The sequence below is a fragment of the Ascaphus truei genome, chromosome 4, assembly GCF_040206685.1.
Source record: "Ascaphus truei isolate aAscTru1 chromosome 4, aAscTru1.hap1, whole genome shotgun sequence".
NCBI classification, from domain to species: domain Eukaryota; kingdom Metazoa; phylum Chordata; class Amphibia; order Anura; family Ascaphidae; genus Ascaphus; species Ascaphus truei.
This window is the reverse complement of record NC_134486.1, coordinates 343,231,160-343,256,110: the sequence shown is the minus strand read 5'-3', so window position 1 is coordinate 343,256,110 and position 24,951 is coordinate 343,231,160. Positions and strand designations below refer to the sequence as shown.

Here is a 24,951-nt window from a genome sequence, read left to right as displayed (position 1 = left end):
CAACCCTTCTCGTTTGAGATTCAGCACAGGCCTGGAAAAGAAAATGCCAATGCTGATTTCTTTTCTAGAGAAGGGGTGGATGGTCGGGCTTCAGCCGTGCGTTGCCCCAGCCACACACTAACAGGGGAGGAATGTGACAGGGTGAATGAACGTCACCAGCTATATGCCTGGCAGACGTATGTGTAGGTATGCAGTGCAGCAGTGACAAGGTTAATCTTCAGCTGGGAAGCTCCTGACAAGAGTGGTCCCAGCTGCATAATCTAGGTGTTTTAAAACCCCCAGGCTGTACACACACGGGAGCTAGCTGGTCAAGAGATAGGACTGAAATGCTGAAGGAAGATTACTGCTATAAGGTCTGTTTTCAAAGTACATGTTTGATGAACTGTCTGTGTCCTGCATGCTGAAAAGAAGCTATTTTGTTTTTGTGTGCTGTATTTAAGGCTCAATAAATAAGCCTTATCAAGAGAACTCGCGTGTGTGGTTGCATGTACCCTGCAACAGACCCTCTTTCGTCTTTTTGTAAAAAAGACGTATAGGCCAAAGAACTCAGAACTACATAGTGCCCTACAACCTGACACTATTCTCTCCTGTAGTACCCACAGTGGTGGATTTCCCATTAGGCCTAGGGTGACAGAATTTGGGAAGCGCGGCTGGCCACGTGACAGTGTTGCGTTGCCATGGCAACTGCACGACCCTGGAGGGGGGGGGGGTGGGTGGCACCAAGTGCCTAAGGGCAGCATTAAAAAAAAAAAAAATCCCATCCTTATTGAATAACTTTAAAAATTGACCCCCAGCAAATAAATAAATAAAATTATGCTTTCACAAATGTAATCACGACAACTGTACATGTGGGCTTATTGTAGATAACTTTATTATATTTTTCTGGCACGTTCTTGCTCTAATCTTCATAGCAATAAGAGATCATAAAAGTATTGTAAAGCTAGAAGAGAACAGTAACAATTTAGATATTTAGTTGCATTAGACATAGTTTGCTGCTACTGGATTTCAATGCACATGCTACTTGAAAGCCACGTTATAGTACATCTGGAGAACCGCCCTCACTGTCTCCACATATTTATCATCGGGTTGAGGTTTACGTTGACTTCCGGGGTCCAGGAATTTCTTAATTGCAGGAATCTCACTTATTCTAGCTTTGAAATCCTAGGTGACAAAGTAGACATCCAGACAAATGAGAAAAATACAAGAGCTTTTTTGGGGGATATAAAATGTAATACAATGGGTTAACACTGGAAAAAAAAAAGTGTGGTTGGAGAGATTTAATTAAAGATATTCTACGTACATCTGGAAGAGAGTCATTGTTTTTTGTACTGTCATTTATTGCATTGGAACTATCAGATGCTGAGACTTATTGCTATTCTTCTGCTCTCCTGAAACAGCACAAACCCCTGTTCGTCCCCCAAAATATGAATTGCGTTTATGGGGAGACCCATAAGATATAGGGGGAGCGAGAGACAAGTGGGGTTCTGTGGAGACTTTGTAGTCCTAACAAACCCTGGCCAATGTTATTCGAAGTGTAGTTTACTTTGTGGCTCTTCAGAGACAGCAAATATACATTTTCCAAAATGTGCCCCTCTCTGAACTAGCACAAAAGTAGAGCAATCAATAGTTTTTCATTTTGTTTCCTGAAGGTCACTATCTGTAACCCTCCTAATAGGTTTCTCCTTCAAGAGAAAACGTAGAGAACCTTTGCTGCAATCATAAGCTTGGGAAGTATATATATTTTCTTTACATTTTGTAGACCCCCCCCTCCCACATTTTCTGGGGCGTGTTTTTTTTTTTTACCCAGTTTTATTTGCACTTTAGCTCCGTGTGCTTCTAATGTCTAACCCCTTAGTACACACACACATACACACACACACACACACACTTTTTTCTCTCGGGGCATCCCTAACTACAGTGCTCAGTTGCTGAGGCACCCATACAGTCACAGAAAACACAGGGCAGAGGGGCACACACACACAGCTCATGCTACTTCCTCCTCCTGCAGACTCCTGATACACCCAATTACCCAGCAGCCAATCAGGATAGAGGAAATTGCCATGCTCTCTTACAGCTCTGGGAGATCAGAAACCCTTTTGATCCTCTCACGGAAACCCGGTTGGAAAAAACTAGACTAGATCAGGGGAGCGCAAACTGGGGGGGGGGGAAGGACGCGTGGCGGTTGCAGAGGCCCCGCACTTTCCCCCAAGGCATTTAAATTAAATGCCGGAGGGTGGGTAATCTTTTGAGGCCTCTGCAACTTCCCTAACCTGGTCTACGGTGATGCGTCGCCATGGCAACGGGGTGTCATATGTCGCGGGACAACGTGACCCCGCTGCGTTATTTAACTTTGGGGACAAGGTAATTAGGGGGGGCACGAGCAGGGGGTAGTGCACACAGGAGGGCAAGTTCGCGCATCCCTGGACTAAATCATTGTTCTGTCCATAAATTCAAAGGCCACAGTATACATTGTTAGTGTATGAACCTGCTGAATAATCTACTTTGATGTGCTGTGGTTGCAGCAGCGGAGGATTTGAGGTCCCTAGGCACTTACATGTGGCAGCCGCCTCCTTGCTGCCACCCTCCTTCCGAATCACAGCGTCGGATGTCACGTCGCCATGGTAACGCGACGTCACTTGATGGTGCAACGTCACATTGCCATGGCAACGAGATGCCGTGTGACGTCACATTGGTGACGTCCGTGGCACCATTTCACACTGCGATTGGGAAAGGAGAAGGGCGGCAGCAAAGAGGTCTATCGGGCCTAATGGGAGATCCGCCACTGGGCTGCAGGCTTAACGTGTGTTGGCCAAATGATTGAACTAAATGATCGATACATCTATAAATTAACTACATTTGTCACATTGGGGCTTATGCTTACAGTTCTACATTTTCCAAAATGTAGCTGCTGAATTGGAGCCTTCATTTCTATTTTGTAGATCTGTTTACATTTTCCAATTGGTTTGGTTACAGTTCTTTACAATCCAAATATACAAAGAACATAATTCACAGTCCACTCCATAGGAAATTACCTGTAGCAGTGGGAAGTCAGAGAGGACATTGGCACATTTTTCCTCCACCATTAAGACAGACTCCAGCAGTTGTACATCTGCCCAGCTGAACCGATTTCCAACCAGGAAGTCCTGTCCATTCTCTTTTAAGACCTGCAATATATTGTAGTTTGTATAAAAGAAATAAAAAAATACCCAAGTTACATGAAGTGTTTATTTGGCCGAATTCAAAATGAGATAATAGCGAGCAGCCAGTGACAGACCCTGTAAATTACACTCTACAAGCCGTGCCTATTAACTCCAAAGAATGTGACAAATACAGAAGCCATGCAGTGTTTTCCGTTGATTTATGTAGCAAGCATTGAGCACTATTACTCGGTTTGGAGGGGAAAAAAAAGCCAGGAAAAATGAAACCTTGTCTCAGCACAAATGACAGAAGTACCATCATTAGCTTTCGCCCACTTGTGTGCCTTGTTAAATGAAACGTCAATGGCCATTAAAATCATTTTTTCTTTGGAAGGTCCGAAGAACTTCTGCACTAAAACTAATTGGCGAGGCAGTTTGTTCCTTTCACGGTGCCAACCACAACTGGTCAAATTACACATCCAAAAGCTTAGAATATATGCAAGCGTACATGCTCGGATATCATTGGAAACATGATCGAAGTGTACAGCCTATTTAGGTGTTAGTTTAATATCACCGTCAGAAACAAGATTGAAAAATACAAAAACAAGACGATTCAACAAAAATGCTATGGATTGGTGCGCTATTACTTTGTGACTGTCTAGATGTGCGCCAAGTAGCAAGCAAAACCATTTACTCATAGGGCAACACTTTATAAATGCCTGTATTGCTTTATGTACAGTGCTGTACGATGCATATATTGCTAGAAATTCCAATAAAAACATGTCTTACATTTTCATAGACTGGGAAGTATCTGTCTTTAGCCTTCTGTGTAATGACATTAACGTGCTTTTGCTTCTCCTCAGGCGACAGGAATGGATGGGGCAGAATGATTTCCATAAGATCAGTTGTCCCTCCCACGTACATATCAATCCTGAGAAAGTGAGTGTTTTAATTAAATTATGCCTTTCTTATTTATTATAATAAGCATCACTTTGTCACAGTTGTCAAATACATGAGAACTTGTAGCCTCGTAAAATCATGAATTTTTCATCTGGACGCTGGTTGATGTAGATCCTGGCACCTCCGTATTGGAATGTCACTAGGATCATCAGGTCCTTGTCCTATCATCTCTTTCTGCTGGTTTTATCCATTCTCCCTTTCAATCCATATCAACATACAGTTGGAAGGTGGTTGGAATGTCTAGGGCTCTAAGCAAACTGAGGAATAGTTTATCGCACCAACTCTCGAGTCCCACTATTCATTCCGAGCCATTAAACTGACTAACAAAAACCTTACAAATCCCAGATTTTAGTCCATGAATATTGAGCGTTTTGAAGTATAAAAAGGCAGCTGCCGGTATAGGGGAGGAAAAAAAAGGAGGGTAGAGATGTTTCACACCATGAAGTTACACAAATATCAGTTTGAACAATCTGCAGCTTCTGTAGCAAAAGAGTTATTTGGTGTTGTGGTTTTATTGACAGCATATGGTAACAAAGTATTTTACTTATAATGTATAGAACAGCCAACATGCCGGGTATTGAAGTGATCGGTCCTAGACAAACACCGCACCCATTTCTGAATGATTGTGTTTGACAGCACTAGCCTGGAAAGAGTTACAGCGGGTATCACAGTCCTTCTGGGCAGGTCTAATGAGCATTAAGGTGGGTCTTCAAATTCACATTTTAGATCATTAAATCATTTAATTGAAGGTTTGCTTGTGGAATATTCTTTTCACGCTTGCATATTGTTCTTTACAATGTGACCAATAGTTAAAAGCCATTTTACAGCAGATATAGAATAGATCTTACAGTGCTCTCTCCTTGAGGTCTCCCCCATACAGTTTGTATTTTGCGGCAATATACTGTAGGATGGCTTTAGTCTGCACCATCTTCCTCCCATCAATGTCAACCATTGGGACTTGTTTAAACAGCAGCGCTCCATCTGAAAGTAACAAGTAATGTAATAACAGTAACCTGCAATTATACTTTATATGCCATCAACTACTTGCAGTATTTGGAAAGAAAGAGAAGCGCAAAACCCTCACAGTATAGTATTGACAATATATAGTGGTAACAAAAAAAGGAGGGGGGGGGGGTTGTAGTAAAAATACAGCAGCTAAAAGCACTTGGATATAAAAACACTAAGCCTGGACATCACTTTTTGTATAAAATATATATCTTTTTTTCTTTTACATATATATTCCATTATTATTTATTTTATTCGTTAGATTTTTTTAATTATTTTTTCTACAATATCATTGGAATAATAAGTTCAAATATATTATTCATTTTTTTTTAATATACATTTTCTATTCATTAACTGTATGATCCACCCCATTGTTATCCCCATTTATTTCAGTGGTTTTAACTCTACTGTCTATTAACTCCCCTTTTTTGGGGGCTGCTTAATGCAACTAATTTCTCCATTAGATCTACGCCTCCTACTATGATATACTACAAGATATGCAAGATAAATATTCTACTGTCATATTTAACTTACGCATTGTCTTGTCCTTTTTGCATTTTTCTCTTAGGAACATGAGCCACTATAATTTGGTATTCTAATTTTGCATTTTCATTGTATAAATTGATTAAGTGTTTAATTACCGACATCTGTTTTTCAACCAATCCCGCACTGTGAAGAGATTTAAAATTGTGCACACAACTGGTTTCAAACTAGGCCCTGATGAAGTAGCTCTCCGCCACGAGTTGGATTTAGTTTGTGCAAGATCTACCTATTAATGTATCTACCATTTACCTTCTGGTGATTCTAAGGTTATTCATTTGTATTGCAATTTTGCAACATTGTTCTTTGTGGACCGTTCTTTCCTCCTGTCGGGGGTGATGTCATACGTGAGCACTTTGGTGCTTTACTGGCACACCCTTCAGTCACACGGTTTTCCTGCTGGTGTGAAGCTTAGACGCTCCTGTTATTTGGACTGTTGCCAATTTTGTGCCCGAATCAGTATCCATCGGGTCAACTGCCCGTTCCATTACAGTGATCATCTCCCCGCTTGGTGTTCTTGCAGAGTTCCTACAGATACTATTGCTCCGAGAGACTGCTCCACCAAAATTGGTACTTTATGTGCCAGACCGAGTGTTACACCAGCGGTGATTTCAAGTCTGCCTGTCTCCTTACGCGGTTGGACGATGAAGCGAGGACCGATTCTGATGGCCAGGCATATGGTTTTAATACCTAAATGCTTTTAACTCGTTTTTTCTGTGCGTGTTTACTACCGCCCCCCCCCCCCTCTGGTTACCACAAAATATTGTTGATGCTATACTATAAGGGTTTTGCACTTTTCTAATTATTTCTTCATTCTTAGATTGTTATGTCCGAGCCATCCAATTGATCAGCAGCATATCCCCAACCACAAGGGAAGTTTTGTGTCCTCCTATTAATCACTTAACACACTTGTCACTTCCACCTGTGGATTTTTATTAGCAATATTTACTTTATTGCACCTCACATATTGAGCGCACACGTTCTTTTCCCACTTACTGTACATGCAAACAGGTTCTTTAATGCAAACGCTACATGGACAATAGATTGGCCTAATGGTAATACCACAAAAGGCAAAATTGGAAGCTTGGCTGTAACTTGTGCTTGGAAACTTCTACGCAGAGGGCTACATACATTGTATATGCTGCATGAAGGAGATGTTTAAATAGAAGTCACCTTCCTCAGGTAGAACTTTAAAGTCTTAGGCTACGCTTATAGTGCCGGCGACGCGACGGTGACGTCAGGCTACGGTCGCTGGAAAAATCAAATGGAGATGACTTCCAGCGATCGCGACCAAGCAGTTGCTCCATCGTGCCGCGCTTACTATAAGTGCACGCGACTGCGGCAATGCATTTGTTTTGACGCGACATCACTGTCGTCGGCAGTATAAGCGCAGCCTTAGATTATATAAACTTGATCAGAATAAATCTTTTTTTTTTTTTTTTTTTTATAACTACATAGAAACAATGACAGGGATTTTGTTCAAATAGTCCAAACAGTGCCGTCTAGTCCACAAAAAAAAAATAAATATGGTCAATAACTTTATTGCAATGAGCTTGCCCACACAAATTAAAAAATATAGAAATAATCAAATTAAAAATAAAGATTTTTTTTCTTTTTAGAGTGGATCCAGGACTAAGGTTATAGAAGTGCTGCTTTGAATGCCTGTGAGAGGACCAACAGGAGAAAGGGATTATAGCAGCGGAGGATAGTGCCCGATCAGGTCAGTGATATCACAAAAAGGAAGGTCTAAGGGGATCACATTGTAGAAAATTATTGTAAAATACTTATAGATCAAGGAATTTAAATCGCAAACATTTTGCAGCCATCGTTTTCATCATGGATTGCCCCACTGCATTAATAAAATCATTTGCCGCCATGCATACCTCGAATTAATGCTTCATACTGTTCCCTCGTTTCTAAAAACTCCTCTTCAAACTGCAAAATAAAAAAGGAAGGGAAAAGAAGCCAAAGATCAAATAGCGTCTGAGGTTTTACAGCAGAAAGGAAGATAGGCAGAGTAAGTGGGCCACGTGGTTTTATCTGCCAGCAAATGCGATGTTTCTATGTAAAGATGTTTCAATGCTTCCACTACACTTGGGTGTAAATACTTCAAACCGACAGAGTTTGGTAGGTGTATTTATGGCTGACATTGTAAAGACCCACATACATTCCTTGAAAACCATTTGGAATGACTACATGCCTGTAGTTAATGTGAACATATGGTAATGTTAGACTATGCTGAAGGGAAGACACTATACTGTCCATACAGACTTCGTCTCTCATACAACATTGTGGTGCACTGTAGAATTCAGAACCAGGAAGAGACTGAGGAAGTAAGAAGGGATCAGTAAGCCAAGTTAGCGCCTTTACATCCAAATAGACCTTTGTGGCAACATTAGTATTGTGTAGATAGATGTATTGTGGTTGTACAAAGCATTTCTAGTAGACATTGTACAGTATTTCATCCTCATTTATCTTTAGCCCCATAACCACAAGAGGAATCTGCTTGACATACTGGCCAATTCTCCCTATCTGGCTGAAAAATGTATCAATTTTCTCCTTGGAAATAAAGGTAGTTTAAGAGATCTCCCACATTTCCCTGGGAAATCTGACTGAACATGTGTTTCTGGTGTTGATGGGGCTATAAATGTCCAATAATATTTACAATTAAATAAAAAAACACCAACCTCAACACCAACTGTGGCAAGCAGCCAGCGTATGGATTCCATTCTACCTCTTCCATTGAAGTAGTAAAGTTTGGTTTTTTCAGCCATATTCCAGTTCTTGATTTACCTGATTAACAAGCATAGTTTATCATAAACATAGAAACAAATAGTCCAGAAAAGAAAAGTTCTTTAAAAATAAAAAATAAAAACGTCAGAAATAAAGCAAGTCAGTCTGAGATGAGAATGATGATTCCATCTGGCTTTCATTACAAACCCACTATAATGTGATACAAAGTCTGTACAAGGCAATGGGTTTAACAGACATTCACAGCTCTTTATCCCCACACCACCCAGATCAGCACAATCACAGTTTAACCAATTCCCAAGAATATAGACATTGACGATCAATAAACCATCTCTTTTTTTGTTGTCGCTTTTGGGCCACGTTTAATAACTTTCTCCCCCCCCCCCTTTTTTTGGAGGTAATATAAAATTGACAAGAACTGCTCTTGTAATAGGCATAAGAAAGGTAGAAGTGATGCCTTTAATAGCCAATGCATATCTTAGAACAGAGCATGATTCAGTGTTAGCCCATAGAAGGGACCGTTGTGGTCCTGATACCTTGCACTATTTGTGCTCTTAAGGTTATACTCCAGATTAGTGTGGATCACATTCTCTTCCAATACATCCCCTGGTGAAATGCTGGGACTTTGGCTATAATCACCTCTACATTATGTACTCTGCCCCCCTTGATGTTGCAGCTTAGATACTCCATCCTTCCAGTGACCCCCCACTAAGGTTTCAATGACCTTATCCCTCAACTTAATGGGCCAGCCATTATTTTTCATCACACTCATCCTCTTGAGATTTAAATGCCCTATTGACATTGGTAGCAAAGGGGTTAAATTTAAAGTTTGGTTGTAATGAAATACGGATTTGTGCAATGTGTATTATCATATCATGACGCACTTACCAGAACTCCCTCCTACTGTCTCTGTACGTTCTCCCTACCTACCAATTAGACTGTAAGCTCCTCGGGGCAGGGACTCCTCTTCCTTAATGTCTAAAGCACTTATTCCCATGATCTGTTATTTATTTGATTACCACGTGTATTACTGCTGTGAAGCGCTATGTACAGTAATGGCGCTATATAGAGACATACAATACAATATACATTAAGCAGAAATACAGTAGAAGATAGATATAGATACAGTGAAGATAGATATATTTCTCTTCCCCTCCCCCACAGATACCAGCCCCACTGCGGAGTTAAGTATCTATGCAGCCAGAGAACTGTGTGCCCAACGCAATGGCAACGTTTAAATGTCCCGCGTCTCGTGGGCCAATAGGGAGCCGTGACATGATCCGGTGTGGCTTCCTATAGGCCCACGAGGCAGGAGCTTTATGAAGCAGAGATACCGGCACCCCATTCAGGAGGTAAGCAGCTCTGGAAGCAGGGGGTCCCCGCAGCTGAAACTAACACAGTTTAACTCCGGAGAGCCCATGCATCAAACCGAAAATTAAAAAATAAATTATTACACTTGGACGTATGTCTTTTTTTCAACCTCATCTCCTGTGTCACACCTCTATTGCTGCTTTAACGCAATCATTTGTTACCCCAGAGTGACCGTAAGGCTATGTTTATAGTACTGGCTACGACGTTGCGCAGCGCCGTAGCAAGTACATGCAGTCAGGTCGCAGGTGCCCATAGTGGGCGCCACCGCGACGTCACATGGTCGTTGGAAATCAAAGGATTTTTACTTCCGCGATCGCAACGCAAGGTCAGCGGCACGTGAGCGGTTCAGCCAATGAGGGCGAACCGCTCACGGCCACGCCTCTGCCACGCCCCCTGTACAGACTCCTGCCCTATATCCAGGAATCGCTATTACAACGGTGACGGCTGACGTCATGCGGCGCCGTCGCTATAAGCGTAGCCTTAGGGCTGTTATATAGTGTGTGCGGCCGTGTGCATGCGGTGAGCTGGGAAGGTACTGTTTGTTTGTGCATGTATATGTGCAATTTTTGTAATTACAAAATGCATTATACTGTAGCTGGGATTATGCACCGGGACAAGCAAACCAGATGGTTGCCAAATGCATGCTGTGCTCCCTGCCAAGAGCTTTCAATAGGTATGTAAAATAAACAAATGGTACAGACCCACAAACTGTTTGCCAGCAACTTCAAAATCCATGTTAGGCTGAGGACCCGCCCGTGCAGACCACCAGCCCCTTACCTGCAGTCTGGTGGTCCCCGCTGCCTGCTTCCGACGTGGCTCACTACATGCTGTGATGCATCAGCCGGGGTGGAGCTGCAAGGCTCTGGTGATCAGAAGCGCTGACGTGTCACGTGGTACGCGAGTGAGCCAATGAGGAAGAGGAGGGAAGAGGAGGGAAGGAGGGGAGCGGCTTGGTAGGGAAGTGTGCCTGTGTGTATCAGTGTGCACAATGTACCGTTGTTGTGGTGATGTGGGAAATGAGGAGCAGCGCAGGCTTAAAGAAAGAAACTAGGCTTAAAGAAAGAAGCTAGGTGAAGAAGAGATGGGGGGGGGGCGCAGGGTAGAAGGTGAATTGGAGTGCGGAAGTTTGCAGCACTGGCTAGAGAGACCAATGTGAAACCAATTGGGGTTACACAACATCCTTCATCTTCCCTCAAAAGAGAAAGCAAGAGCAAAGTAGATGGCCCGATCTAGCCCTCTCCTCCCGGACCCACAATCCCCCCCCCCCCTCTCGTGCAGACCCACAACCTCTGCTCCTTCACCCACAACCTCCTCCACTCCTCTCCCCGGGCTCAATGGCCACGCCCCCTGACCTGTTTTGGCCATGCCCCCCACACCAAAAAACGTTTACTGCAGATCCCGGTGCAGTGACTTGCATGCGCCGCCGGCAAGCAAGGCGGCTGTGTGCAGCGGGGCCTTAGCCAAGGTACTGTGTGTCTAATTGTAATTGTAGAGTGATCAATGCAAATGTTTCACCTCAAATCTGAGAAATATATACTGTATTGGCCAGAATATAGTGCGACCTCGTCCATAATACAACCCCTACAGTTTAAAAAAAATAAATAAATCATGTAGAACACCTTAAAGTGTTAGACTGAGCATATAATATGAGTACAGTTTTCAGAAGGACAATTTTAGGAAGAAAAAAAAAAAAAAAAACTAAAAACACAGCACTATATTCAGGCCAATACATGTACGTGTAATAGACTCTGTATCTCACCCTTCAGTAATTGTCTCCTTTATCCTGCAGCTCCCATCCTGTATCCTTCCAGTGACCCTCCCAATGTTTCAATGGCCTTAGCCCCCAGTTTGAGGAGGTGCTATCAGCGAGAAACTTGGGGGAGTTGTGTTATTCGCTTGGCAGTACAAACAATGAATGTTCTGTTTCATTCTCAGCAGGAAGCCAAATGCAGTCAAGCTCCTTTCACATTAGGACTCCCTCCGCATACTCAGCAGCAGGGTAAGAACGAGACAGAGTACTGTATGACCAGCCACACTGGAGTGCTATCTGCCGAGAAAGCCTGATATTGGGTGTAAGCCAATACCATTTCTGCTCAAACTCCACATACCTGTATCTCTTTGCTGCCAGAGAGGCTTGCGGTGCTGCAATGGGGTGAATGTCCCCCCCATTTTGCATGGAGCATGCTTGGCTGGCGGGCAGGATTTTAACAGCGGATGTTAAAATAAAGCTGTGACCTTTTCTTCCAACATTGTGTGGTCCCCATTATTTGGTTTAGCGTCACAAAGGAAGGGCGGCGCATAAAGCCGTTATGAAGAGGCAGAGGCTACAGCATGGGGTCGTAGGCTTCTTAAGGGCTGCCACGTCCTGATTTGCGTGAGCTGGGGGGGGGGGTAACCCCCCCCTTCCCCTCGGAGTGGGGAAGGCTGCTTCTCCCCTCCCATGCAGGGGGAGGGGTGGGAGGCCCCCGGGAAGAGAGCACAGTGCTAATGGAATTCCCACCCATCCCCAATGTTTTGCTATTGTATTGAGCTGTTGGAATGTTATATTAACATGATTTTGTATCACACAGGAGCATTTTGTCTCCTCGTCACAGCGGAGCTGCCGCACCAGCCAAGCTCAGGAGACGGAGAACGGGCGAGGACTTTAGGGTCCGGCCCTCAGCTGGAGCCCCTAGAACAGCGCGGCAGGCTGGAGGCGCCGGCTTTAGGGCCGGGCCGGCCTATGCCCAATCAACGTTGGTAAAAGGCTGGGCGCCAACTTTAGGGCTGGGCCTAAGCTGACCCTAGGGGCGGGAGGGGGAGGGAATGCAGCCCAACGTCGGTTGATAAGGATCTCCCCCTCCCATTTTACAGAGCTTTGGGCGGGGGGGGGGAGGGAGCGCGGCCAATTGCTGGCCGCTGGGCAAGGATCTCCTCCACATTCACATGCTACGGGCGGGGGGAGGGAGCGCGGCCAATCTCCCCCCCCCCCCATTTTGCATGAAGCATGCTTGGCTGGCGGGCAGGCTGGTAGGATTTTAACAGCGGATGTTAAAATAAAGCTGTGACCTTTTCTTCAAACATTGTGTGGTCTCCATTATTTGGTTTAGCGTCACAAAGGAGGGGCGGCGCATAAAGCCTTTGTGGTGTAAGCCAGTGCCCTTTCTGCTCAAACTCCACATATCTCTTTGCTGCCAGAGAGGCCTGCGGTGCTGCAATGGGGTGAACGTCCCATGGTCAATGTCACATCCGGCACCCAGCTAGCACGCGACATGGGTTAATACTCTCACCTGCAAGCGCTCACACTTTTCACCACCGCAGAGGTCTGTCAAATGGGACAATATTTCCTCTACAGGATCCAGGATTAATACACAGCTCATAAACAGACAGGTGTCCTACCGCTCAACCCAATAATCGTAAATAGATAGGTATGAATAAGAAGCGGAGGTGCAAACAGGAATATAGGATCACGGTAGAGTACATAAATGTTTTCCCAAAAATGGGAAAACAAAAAAAAGCTTCCAGTATACTGCACTCATTCAGCTGCGTGAATGGTTAGTAGAGAGGACTCAGTGGTCTCAGAGTATATTACTCCTGTCACCAAAATGGTGACAACTCTTAATGTACTCAAAAATAAAAATGTATTAACATATATACACGGTGTATAAAATCCCCAAAGGTGGTTGTAGGGTCAGTATAGATGTAATAGATCCAAGATGTGTGGATACTATCATCTACTGTATAATGCGTAGTGTGTGAACATAAGTATTGGGACACGATCTAGCAGTGGTGTATACACAGCTAGGATAAATGCTTGATAGTTGTGGCAACCTTACAATTATGTGTTAAATGCAAATAATAAATCTCTATAATAGAGGATACATGGTATATATCAATGCAGCTAGGGTACATCAGCTATTTAAGTAGATATAGTATGAATCTATGTATGCTGGGTTAATAACCCCTGAATTATGTGGCACACCCAGCAAAAGGATTATGACTTGGTATAGGCAAATGACATGGACTCATTACAAGTGGGAGTGCTAACAATATAAATCCCAAGGTAGTATGACAATAGCAGGTAAGCATTTGGATAGTATAGGTGCACAGATATAAATATAAGCATAGTAGGTATCTTGCTATAAAGCCAAAAAACAAACAAAACAAAACAAAAAAAAAAAAAAAAACTTAGCAGAGTCAAGCAATTAAAAAAAACCGGAGCACATGTGTTGTTGCTATAGAGAAACACTTAATATGGGCAAGAAGATGCACAAATAAAGACAAGCATACTGTATAGCTATTTGGTATGTGAAAATTCATTATTAGGAGTTCCTGGATAGATAACGGATACTATTATTATAGTAGAGAAAAGAGCAAATAGCGCACAGCCAGGGAGTCAGGTGGTAAAAAGTAAATTCCATTTATTTCAGTCCATGACCAGTAAAATCATCACCCTAAGGGGGAAACACACAACCTCCTACGCGTTTCGGACCGGTAGGTCCTTTATCAAGGAGTAAGGGACACAGGGCAAGTGGGTGTCTTATATACCCCTAACTATCATAATGATCAAGAACACTTGTGAAAAATCAAACAGCCCCCTCGGTGCGCATGCGCGTGACGTCACACGAGGCACCACCACAACAGGCACAAGTGCCGGTGGGTAGGCACGCCCCCCCCCCCTCCCGCTCGTGCGCGCATGAAACAGTAAATAGCTGAAGCTACAACCTGTAACTATGCGTTTAGTTCCGCCCCACGTGACATACCTTCAGGCCACCGATTGGTCCGAGCGCGCCGCCACTCTGACAATAGGAGAGAGGCTGAAATGGCATCACGCCCCCCCCTCGGTCCCGTAGGAGGTTGTGTGTTTCCCCCCTTGGGGTGATGATTTTACTGGTCATGGACTGAAATAGAATTTACTTTTTACCACCTGACTCCCTGGCTGTGCGCTATATAAACAGGACAGTTTAGTTCTGCAGACCTGAGGAAGGTTGGTGTTGAGTGAATTTAGAAGCAGACTAACTTAATGATTGATTTTGGGTGTAAATGTCTAAATCCTATCTTAAACTGAAAGAAATCTAAAATAAGGCTACCTGTCAGTGATATTTATACACTACACATTCTGTACGTGTTGCTACGTGGGATAGGACAAATAAGTACGGCTGCGCTTGTAGTACTGGGTACAGCGACGTCACGCAGCGCCTTAGCAAGTACATGCAGTCCGTCGCGGGCTTGGCAACTGCTGCAGAGCAACAGAGCGGTTGCCAAAAGGATTTTGACTTTTTCGGCGATCGCTGCGTAACGTCAGCGGTTCAGCCAATGAGGGCGAACCGCTAACAGTCCCGCCCCTCGTCTCCTGCAACATATTACAACGGCGACGTCACGTGGTCGCCTACACTATAAGCGTAACCTAAGTGGAGTGTCATGGGAGACCAGAACTATCACACCAGGGATCAATTCCCCAGACAGAAACACAACGTTAATAAAATGTATTTATTGGAAAAAGAAATATCCACAACAATTTACAGCAAACCAACTCGCGTGCACACACGGGAAACTGGGTTTACCCTATAAATATAGGTGCAGGGATCTCCCTAAAGAGATCTACCCTGTTCTTTCTTCCATGCAATGTTCACTGGAACATTGGCACCAGCTCTGGAGTGGACACTGCACCTTCTCACAGCCGCTTCAACTAAAGAACTCTGACCTCACAGCTAATATTATCTCCCTCTCTCCCCCCCCCCCCCCACATGTCCAGGTGTTGGCAATATGACCCAGCCCCTGATTGGTGGTGGGGAGGGGGGGGGGGGGTTGCAACAAACAGTTATTTGGGAAAATCACAGCCCACTTTACAACATTCCCAACTGAAAACAAAAATAACCCCTGGTGTGCTGGAACCAGGCTGGAACCAGGCTACAGAATACATACATATAAAACAGAATACAAATGTATTACTGACAGGTAGGGGTCAAGCTTGACCTTTATTAAAAGCAGTCTCAGAGATCCCCAAGCATGACGCCTGAAGGTCTGGCACCAGGGCAACAATTAACCCCTGAAGTGCTGGCACCAGGCTACAGAAAACATATACACAACACAAAATGTATTGACAAGTAGGGGGAAAGGAAGAGAAACAAACAAAAAAAAGCTTGACCTTTTTTAAAAGCAGCAACATTAACCCCTTACCGTCACATGGAGCACTCAAAGTAAAGGAAATGTATGGTCCTCGCTCTGCAGAAATGTTGGTGCATCCAGCGGTGATCAAGGATCCCACAGCAATAGTAAGAACTGTGGAATTCTGCCCAGTCATTTCCATAGTATAACGGAACGGACGGGTCACCTCACTGGTTACGGAGAGAAACACATGTTGTGGTTTTTGTTACATATTATACAAATCAACACTGAAATCACTCACAGAATGAGTGGCCTAAATGTAAATGAATTTGTTTTTTAAATAAAATGTTTCATATTAAAAAAAAAAAAAAAAAAAGGAACAAAAATATATTTCTGATAAAACTTCAGAGTGCACTGCTTAACTACAACAAACTGGGGAACCCCTACTTTGGTAAACCAACTCCCCACCCCCTCAAAAAAAAAAAAAACTAAGCGTGCCACGCTGGGTATTACTGCTTTTGGTTGCATCCGGAAATCTGCTGACTATGGCAGCGGTGCGCAAACTGGGGGCGCGAGAATTTGTAGGGGGGCGCCGCAGTTACAGAGGCCCCACGCACTTCCAAGGCATTTAAAATTAAATGCCGGGGGAGGCGTGAGGCCTCTAACTCACTTACCTGCTCTGCGCGGGTCTTCAGCAACACGGCGTCAACTGACGTCATGCGTCCCCATGGGAACGTGTGTCAAATGACACGGCGGGGTCACGTGACATGACCCGCAATGTCATTTGAAGCCTAGTCATTGGGAGAGGGGGGCGCAAATGATGCGGCTCCCGGGCAGGGGGGGGCGCAGCGCAAGAAGTTGGCGCACCCCTGGACTATGGGGTCAAAAGTGCTGTGTTAGCATACAAATACTGTATCTCAGTTTTAAGTAAAAAAAATCTTGCATTACCCAAGGGAAAAAAAAACTTTTCTGGTTCACACGAAATGTATAAAATGCCCCAACTCATATATTTGTTTGAAACAATATACGGTCTGTTTCAAGGTAGTGGCCTCTTGAATACAGTCATTATATTACAGGCAGAAGACCGTCCCATGTAAATGGGCGAGCCTCACATACGTGTGCACTGCAGTGCATTTACCTGGAAAGAAAATCTTAGCCTCATTGGGGTTACACGATTCCTGCATTAACCCTTTTTCTGCCAAGGAGGCAAGCAAAACAGTACAGGTCCCTCTGGCTGTGGGTAGCAAAGCAGTTAAATGAAAAATAAAAATGTGTTCCTAAATGGTGTATGAGCCTCAGAACAAAAAGGTTCAATATCCTTATAGATGATATACGTGCAGCCTAGTGCCCCTGGCTATACCTTTTTCCCTGGCCCTAACACTATAAGTCCTGATAGGAACAGGCCGTGTTGGGGTTAAACTCCTGCACAGGGCCTAGCTTGTAAGTTGCAGACTGGATAGATACAATATTACCCTATCCAGGTCCAGGCCTAACAGCAGGAGTGTAATGCCTGGGAGGATATTGACTGGATCAAATGCAAGTGGTGTGATGCCTGTCAGTACCTGGGACCAGCCCTGTTATGGGGCAGGGTTACAAACCCCTCCCCAGTTATACATGTTGGCACTCCACTAAATTGTGCTGGTTCTGTTCTCTCCCTCTGTGGAGTGGGAGCTATTCCACTTTGGGTTAAAGGGTCAAGGATGGGCCCTTGGGGGGGGAAGTAGGAGAATGGAGTGGTTGTGAATATCTCAATAAACACTGGTTGTATTATCTGCCTATGCGTGTTTATGGAGAAGGAGAACTTGTGAGGAGACCTCATGTCCCTGGCAGGAGCCCTGCACGATGGAGGCGCTGCACTGGAAGATCTGAGCTAAGGACCTGTCCTGTTAAACCTCCTTATACAATCTGCGGAGCACTCAATCTTCTGTGAGCCTAGAGGTATGCACCACCATAGGAGGGAGATAAAGGTGCTACATACGTTTCATCAAATCAATACCACTTCCTAGTCATGCAGAATATTTATGAATCAGATAGTTGCACTGGTACCTTTATTGGAAAATATATCATGAACAAGGTGGTCCCTTGAGCGGAAATTAATGCAGTTCAGGAGAACCCCTGTTTCCCATTTATGTAAAAAAAAAAAAAATTACGTTTAGGCTCCTTTAAATGTAGCCTCCGAATCAGTAGTTTCATGGAAAGACGATTGAGCAATACAAGCCTTAATGCATTTCTCTTTAACAAATTATTTACAAATGCTCTTTATTCACACCTAATAAACTGATGTTTTCAACTCTTCCAGTTCTCCCCTAGTGGACTGTAATCCTTAAGGGTGCATTGAGGAAAAAATAAAAATAAAAAATAAATAAAAATGCATTGAGGAAAATTATCAAGAATTATCAAGAATGGGTTAATTGTTAAACTGCTGTAGTGTCATAGTCAGCAGCATCTCAGTTTAATGATTAACCCCCTTAGACTATATACTCTTTGGGACAGGGATACATTTTAAATTGTTTGATTTTTTTCGGGTTTAATGAGCCACTATTTTCATTTCTGTTCTGTTACATAGCAGTACTGTATACACACACACACAATTATACATATGTTTTGCACGAGATTAAAAGTCAGCACAAAATATAGAAAATGATGTGTACAAGCACCTATTGTGAATATAGGAAGGGCTCCAGGGACTCTGGTTTTAAGCAGAGTATCCCTTTTAAAGTCAGAAAATGGGTTCCCTTCTCTGGGGTTTCACAATAAGTTGAGTTTGGGGGATTAACGCAGCAGTTTTCTATATTTCCAAGTTGTAACCGAGCCCCCTTACCTCCGATGCGGGAGGGGAGGCTACTGTAGAGTTGCGGGAGCCCTGCGACGGACCGGCGGCGCCCATTTTGGATGTTGCGCGTGTGCGATGGAAGAGTTGCGCATGTGCAGTTCCAGCAGCCCCCGGGGCTGTTCCCATGTGCTGCGCAACAGCCAATAGGGCTGCAGGAATTACGCAAAGGGGGGTAGATACTTTTGCCACGCAAAGGACCAAGCCGGGCGGAGCAGGGATGCAGGAAGGTCCTAGCTAGGCCCCGACACCCCTCAGGTTGTGGCTGCTGCAGGAAAGGCCCAGAGATAAGGGCGCTTCCCCCAGTAGCTGAATAGAGTGTTAGTGCACCGGTGACGGACGCCACGCGGTGCGTGCGGCCTGCGATCAGACCCAGGCATATATGAGACATTTAAAGGGACACTCCCGCGGGAGCTCCCTCAAGAGGCAGGCCCCTTCACGAGAGGACCGGTCCGCGTCGTGGGCTCACTCTGCGGTCCTACAGTTAGACCTTGTCTTGCCTTAGACCAGGATAGGTACCACGTGCACCAATGGCCACATACACAGTGGCTAGCGCTACTCCACACACTTTAGGTGGGCTTGGCTCTGTGGACACTGGGTGGTTAGGTGCCCAGGGCACCTCAGTACTTTGGGGGGGTGTATTTATTTTCTGGGTACTGCTTGTGGGGTCTTGTGTGATTGTGTTATGTGTCAGTGAATATAGTTGGTTATACCTGTGGGGGGGGCGCCTTTATTTACTGCCGGTATTTTTCCTGCGATGGGAGGGATCCTAGCGCAGTAGGATAACCCAGGTGGAGGCGCTCTGCGTACCCAGTAGCAGAGGATCAGGCATCCTGTACGTAGCACACGTAGTTCCCTTAGGCTAAGGCCCCAGTGTCTCCGCTGCATGCGCGCCCGCGAGGATGGCGGCGCGTGCAGCCGATTCCCCGGTCTGCAGTGAGCTGCAGGAAGAGAGACCAGAGGGGGGGGGGCGTAGTGGGGGAGTGACGGGGGCGCGGCCATGACGTCACCCGGCAGGTTCGCCCTCATTGGCTGAACCGCCGGGGGGGGTGGCCTAGCGCTCCGTCGCGAGTCCTGCTCACAATTCTATTGAGAGCAGGAGCAGCTCTCGTCGCAGCTCTGCGGCCCCCACCCTCGCAGCGGGCCCGGCGCCATTGAGGGGAGGGCTTTCGTCCCTGCAGCGTCCGCCACAGCGGGCGCTGCAGTAGCATGCGGGGACCAGGCATGGAAGAGGGGGCTACACAATATTACATGTGTTTAATGTGATTATCAGAGAGAAATGTTTTCCTGCATGGTTTTATCCCTTCACTGCATAAGGGGGTCTGGCAACACATAGGGATTGAGGCAATAAATACACAACAAATGAGTGGTATTATAAAGCTACAAACATTCTGTGCTACAGGAAACAAGGCGTTACATGGGTCGTAAATTAAAATCTAAAATAAAAAAAACGGTAAGTTATTACAAATTCAAGGATCATGGCAAATAGTCACAGCATCTCAGCTATACACAGCTCAGCTATACGCATACGGTCGCGCGTATAGTGCCCGCGACGGCTAAAGTCACCTGTCGCCGTCCTCGAAAGTTGAATTTTGCTTTGCAGCGACGTCGCTAGCGACCTGGCCATTGATTGGTTCAGAGGCTGTCACTGTCACATGTGGCGACAGCAAATTTAACCAGCTACCAAATTTTTGGTCACGACGTCGCTCCTTTGCATGGCGCTTACGCTAAGCGCTTGCGACGGCGACAATGCATTTGTTTTGGCGCGACATCGCGTCATTGTCACAAGGCACTATAAGCGCAGCTTTAGACACTATGGCCCCATTAAATATACAGTCATTATGCTGTCCCCAGTGTCGTATTTAAAAATAAATGCCGCCCTAGGCACATACCTGGTGCCGCCCTCCTCCAGTGCTACCTCGGCAACACATGCGTACTAGGCGCTTGCTGGCTACACATGCCCACGAGCAACAAGCAAGCACCAACCGCGCATGCCGCTTCATCAGGAAATACGCCACTAGCTGTCCCCGTAAGGCTGCTTCCAGACCGCGCGGAGGCTTGGGCACGAGTGATGTCACGCGCATCAAGTGGGACCGTTTTGTGGCCAAGGTAGACACGCCATGGGGGGCATGTCTAGGGGCGTGTCTGACGTCACAGCCGTTTCGCCCTCATTGGGTCACTGCTCACGTGACCTGCCTGTCGCGAAATCAGATTGAACAGATTCCTCGCGCACCGCGCGCCCCCTCCTGCTGTCGCACGCCTTAAGGCAATGTGACCGCGCCACTGCGCAGTGTTTGCCAGCATGGACGCAGCCCAAGGGGAAGAGTTCATCGCCATTGAATTGGAATAAAATCTTCTCTAGCAGCATATGGAATAAGAAAGGACCTACATGGCAAATTTAGGTCTGGATGTCTCCTCTTCTGTGTTTGCCCTATTACCTGTACCCTACACATTTACTGTGACAAAAGGTGAACGTCAGCAACAACAAAAAAAATATAGAGCAGAAGCCGAGCTACATAAATGTGATCTCTCTCCCCGAGGGGAACACTGTATTCTAATTGTACAGAAATAGGGTGTCATAAGCTGCAGCTGCTATCACAGATTAGGCTGCGTCCCCCGTGCATGCTTGAGTGGTGACGTCACCAACTGTCCAACTTTTTCGGCAAGTGCAAGCATGAGGAAACGTGGCGGCGTGGCCTAAACACTGACTAGCGCTGATTGGCTGAGGAGGTCATGTGACCCCTCAGCGCGCCTCAGTCAATTTAATCTGTCTCGGCAAGCGCATGTGCACGCCGCAGAGCGCGGTCAGTGGCAGCGTAGACGCAGCCTAAGGCTGGGGCCATGGTGCCTCAGACCGCGCGGAGGCGTCCGTATGGTGAGCAATCAGATTGCCTTAAGGCAGTGATCGCGTCCATGCGGGGTGCGGGCGGCAGCGGGCACACGTTGCGCAAGAAATCAGTTGGAACTGATTTCTTGGCGCGACAGGCCGGTCACGTGAGCCGATCGCACAATGAGGACGAACCAGCTCTGTGACGCCCCTAGGCACGCCCAGTTTCCACTGGCCACAAAACGCAACCGCTTCACGCGGGTGACGTCACGGCCACGCACGCCTCTACACGGGCGAAGACACCATGGCCCCAGCCTTAGTGAGAGAGGGGGGTGGGGACGAGTGAGGCTGCTAAATAGGACTCCAACATGAAAATTAAAATGATGCAAAATAATGCAATACTAATGTAGCAGTGTCACCCCTGAGTACTAATCTGCCCTCCTCCTGGCAGTGTCCTGGTATAAGCAGGCATTGCCAGTAGTTGGTATGGGGTTTTCCCCTTCACCTTTGGTACTGCACTTGAGTGACAGCAGAGGGTGGTACATCGTGTTGTAGCTGGGACAACGGGGTGCCCCCCTTCTGGCTGTACTTAAAGCTGCAATTCAGGCAATATCCTGCATGTGTGTTTTTTAAATAAATCAGTTCTGTAGTCAGAAAAAATACTTTTAGCATTTTCTGTTTTAAAAAAACACAACTTTGAAAGACCAATTTTCTTGTATTCTATTTTAACAAGCATGTTTGTTCCTATAGCAACCATTTACATTCCCCAGATCTAAAGATGTCGCTAAAGTTTCACGATCAATAGACAAGAACGAATTGACCGGCAACTATGCAGTTCTTTAGGTAAGTAGAGATTGCCCAAATGAAACTATTGAAGAGAAAAAAAAAACGAGAGCTTGAAATGCAGCTCCGCCCTAAATTTGGAGGTTGTTCCTTCCCTCTGAGGAAGGCAGGTCACACGTCTGGGAGACTGAGATTGGGGCCTACCCATGTGCTCTTCCCTGCGGGGAGGAGTGTTATTATACCTCTGAGGTGGGGAAGAGTTAGGACGGCTGTGGGTGCCCTTGGCCTGTAGTGACAGTCCAGGGACCATCTCCAGTGAGAGCTGATCTAAGGAGACTGTATCCGGGAGAAGACTGCAGCGTAGCTGTAGTGTTATTGCAAACTGTGTAGTAATAAACCGTTCCTGTTTGCAATATACCTCCGGCCTGGTGTGTGATCTAACTGGGGGGAGAGGTACAAGTTCTACAGTGGGAGATTATCGCCTCTATATCCCTGGAGCCTACGGCAGATGGAGGCGCTGCATTGCAAGTATTATATGGGGTATGAACCCCAGAAGCCTATTCCTGTGTCCCAAAAAGTAATCGCGGCCGACTCAGCCCTCTTGTTACCAGCAGGTATGCAACACACACACCCCGTAATGGCCCCTATCTGCGATAGGGGGGGGGGGGTGTTGTTAGAGAAACATCATTACACTAAGAATATCCTTTGCATATTCAACCAGTTTGCACGTAAAAGCAACTAATTATCCTGTTGCTCCTCCTATAAATCTCCAACTTACAAACCCTACAGTTAAAATCCTGCAATGGGCAATAACTATGTTGTTTAATGTCATAGCCCCAAGGAGTATGTTTGGGGTATTATTACCAATTCTATTTTCACAGTACTTCTAGATTCCTAATCTTACAGTCCCACTCTCTTTAAAGTGAATATGATGGATTTTACAAAGCTTATGTCACGTTACAGTACAAATCTTGCTTAAATCTTTCTAAAATAAAGTTCAAATAGCTATGTCCTCAAGTTAAATAAATGTAGATTTTGTTTTAATTCTGACAGAAACACAAGTTTTTAAGCCACTGTGACCATTGCTGGTAGCAATGAGTTGCTGCCCCCGCTCTCTGATAGTACTTACTCCCACTGCCCATAACAATTTATTTAATACTTGCCTTCAAACAGTCTCCCACACCCCCAGCTGCTCACTAGAAATAGAGGGGTAAAAACTCACATAAGCCCTGGGACCGCAGGTGTGCAGGGTCTTCTTAGCACCGCTGTGATGATGGGAGTGACCGGTCACTGTGCTTGTGCTTTATATGCTTCGCTTTAGCTACTTTAAGACAAGGAGTAGGGAGGGGTGTGTCCTTCCACCAATCACACAGACCCTATTCAAATACTGCCCCAGGCTGCTTTGCTTACTTGCCACCAATTTCAAATGACAACTCAGCAGCAATCAGCAATACACACCATGCAATAACAATAACCATGCAATAACAATGTACTAACAACAGACCTGTTACAGTAATGCTTTTAAACCCTTTGACTGCTTCCCCAAGGCATTTAAAATAATTGCCGGGGGACCGCGCGAGGCCTCTGCAACCTCTACTTACCGAGGTTCAGCCGGCTCAGGATACGTCCCAATGGCGTCAAATGACACTGAACTGAGGTAAGGGGTTCTGTCCCCTCTCCTCGCCCAGCTTACAAGGGAGTGGTTGCACATATAAAAGTGTATGTAGAAGTGCAGATGTTATGCACTGGACTCTATTTACCTTTGATCCCAGGGCTGGTGTCCAGCAGGCTGGTTGTGTAAGCTTGAGGTATTTTGTTGAGATGGTGAAAAAGGGCACCAGAGACTTTTATTATACAAACCAATAAACATGCTTTATTCTCCAAAACAGGACAGGTTTTCAGGCATCTTCTTTACTGGACTCCATACAATTTGTCCGATCTTGGTACTCTGTGACCTCTCTGCAGTATTTGATACTGTTGACCATGGGATCTTTGTGACGGTAGGGGTAAATGTGACTGCTTTTAGCCTGCCATTACCCCTACCTGTCAGTACTACATTTGTATTATGTTATATGTGTATGTATTCTGTAGCCTGGTTGCAGCACTTCAGGGTCCAGGGGTTAATTTTGTTTTCAGTTAGACTAGGGCCCCGCTCCCTCCGTCAGCGCGCCAGCACTGCAGACAGGCGGGGCGCTGACAGACACAGACCGCGATATGTGGTCTGTAGGGAGCGGGAGCCGGGGCTGGAGTGGGAGGGAGGGGGGCGTGGTTTAAGTGGAGGGACCCGCTACCCCCCCCCCCCTCCCCTCCACGGGCTCGGGCTGCAGCAGGGAGCTGATGCGGGCTGCCCTAGGTGTGTGATCGGCTGGGCTTGTACAGACAGCACTGGGAGAGGGACACTGTATCCGGCTGCAGCAGGAGACTAACTCACACGCTGACACTCATGCACTCACACACACACACTCATGCACACACACACACACACACACAGGCAGGCACACACATACACAAACACAGACAGGCACACACATACACACACACACACACTCATGCACACACACACACACAGGCAGACACACACATACACAAACACAGACAGGCACACACATACACACACACACAACTACACAGGCACACACACAGACAGGCACTCACGCTGC

The 24,951-nt window shown here is 45.7% G+C and overlaps 2 protein-coding genes across 8 annotated transcripts in view; both read right to left on the bottom strand.

Annotated features, from left to right (window-relative positions):
• LOC142493707 (glutathione S-transferase 3-like) overlaps positions 1 to 23,595 on the bottom strand; it is a 59,434-nt gene extending 35,839 nt beyond the window's left edge. Inside the window, exon 1 of the mRNA XM_075598189.1 lies at positions 23,514 to 23,595. The gene's annotated coding sequence lies outside the window, so the exon portion shown is untranslated. The remainder of the gene's footprint in view (positions 1 to 23,513) is intronic.
• Positions 854 to 23,599, bottom strand: LOC142493708 (glutathione S-transferase 3-like). 7 transcript variants are annotated; one of them, XM_075598191.1, is made up of 8 exons: positions 23,514 to 23,599; positions 15,924 to 16,081; positions 8,330 to 8,435; positions 7,526 to 7,577; positions 4,946 to 5,078; positions 3,927 to 4,068; positions 3,033 to 3,164; positions 854 to 1,161 (listed from the first exon to the last, which is right to left on the bottom strand). In XM_075598191.1, exons 3-8 carry the CDS (start codon positions 8,414 to 8,416, stop codon positions 1,018 to 1,020), a joined length of 690 nt encoding a protein of 229 aa, XP_075454306.1. In that variant the 5' UTR covers positions 8,417 to 8,435; positions 15,924 to 16,081; positions 23,514 to 23,599; the 3' UTR covers positions 854 to 1,017. The 7 variants fall into 7 exon arrangements, with proteins under 7 accessions (XP_075454306.1, XP_075454305.1, XP_075454307.1 ...); XM_075598190.1 differs by lacking the exon at positions 23,514 to 23,599 and adding an exon at positions 18,673 to 18,776; XM_075598192.1 differs by lacking the exon at positions 15,924 to 16,081 and having other exon boundaries at positions 23,514 to 23,577.
• Between the last annotated feature and the right edge of the window lie 1,352 nt (positions 23,600 to 24,951).

Bases quoted from the DNA above. Each gene is read 5' to 3' on its own strand.
- LOC142493708 (XM_075598191.1), bottom strand. From the start codon at position 8,416: ATGGCTGAAAAAACCAAACTTTACTACTTCAATGGAAGAGGTAGAATG. The intron at 4,069-4,945 runs GTAAGATCTATT...TCACTTTCTCAG, and splicing joins GACCTCAAGGAGAGAGCACT to GATTGATATGTACGTGGGAG. The intron at 3,165-3,926 runs GTAAGACATGTT...AATATATTGCAG, and splicing joins ACTTCCCAGTCTATGAAAAT to GTCTTAAAAGAGAATGGACA.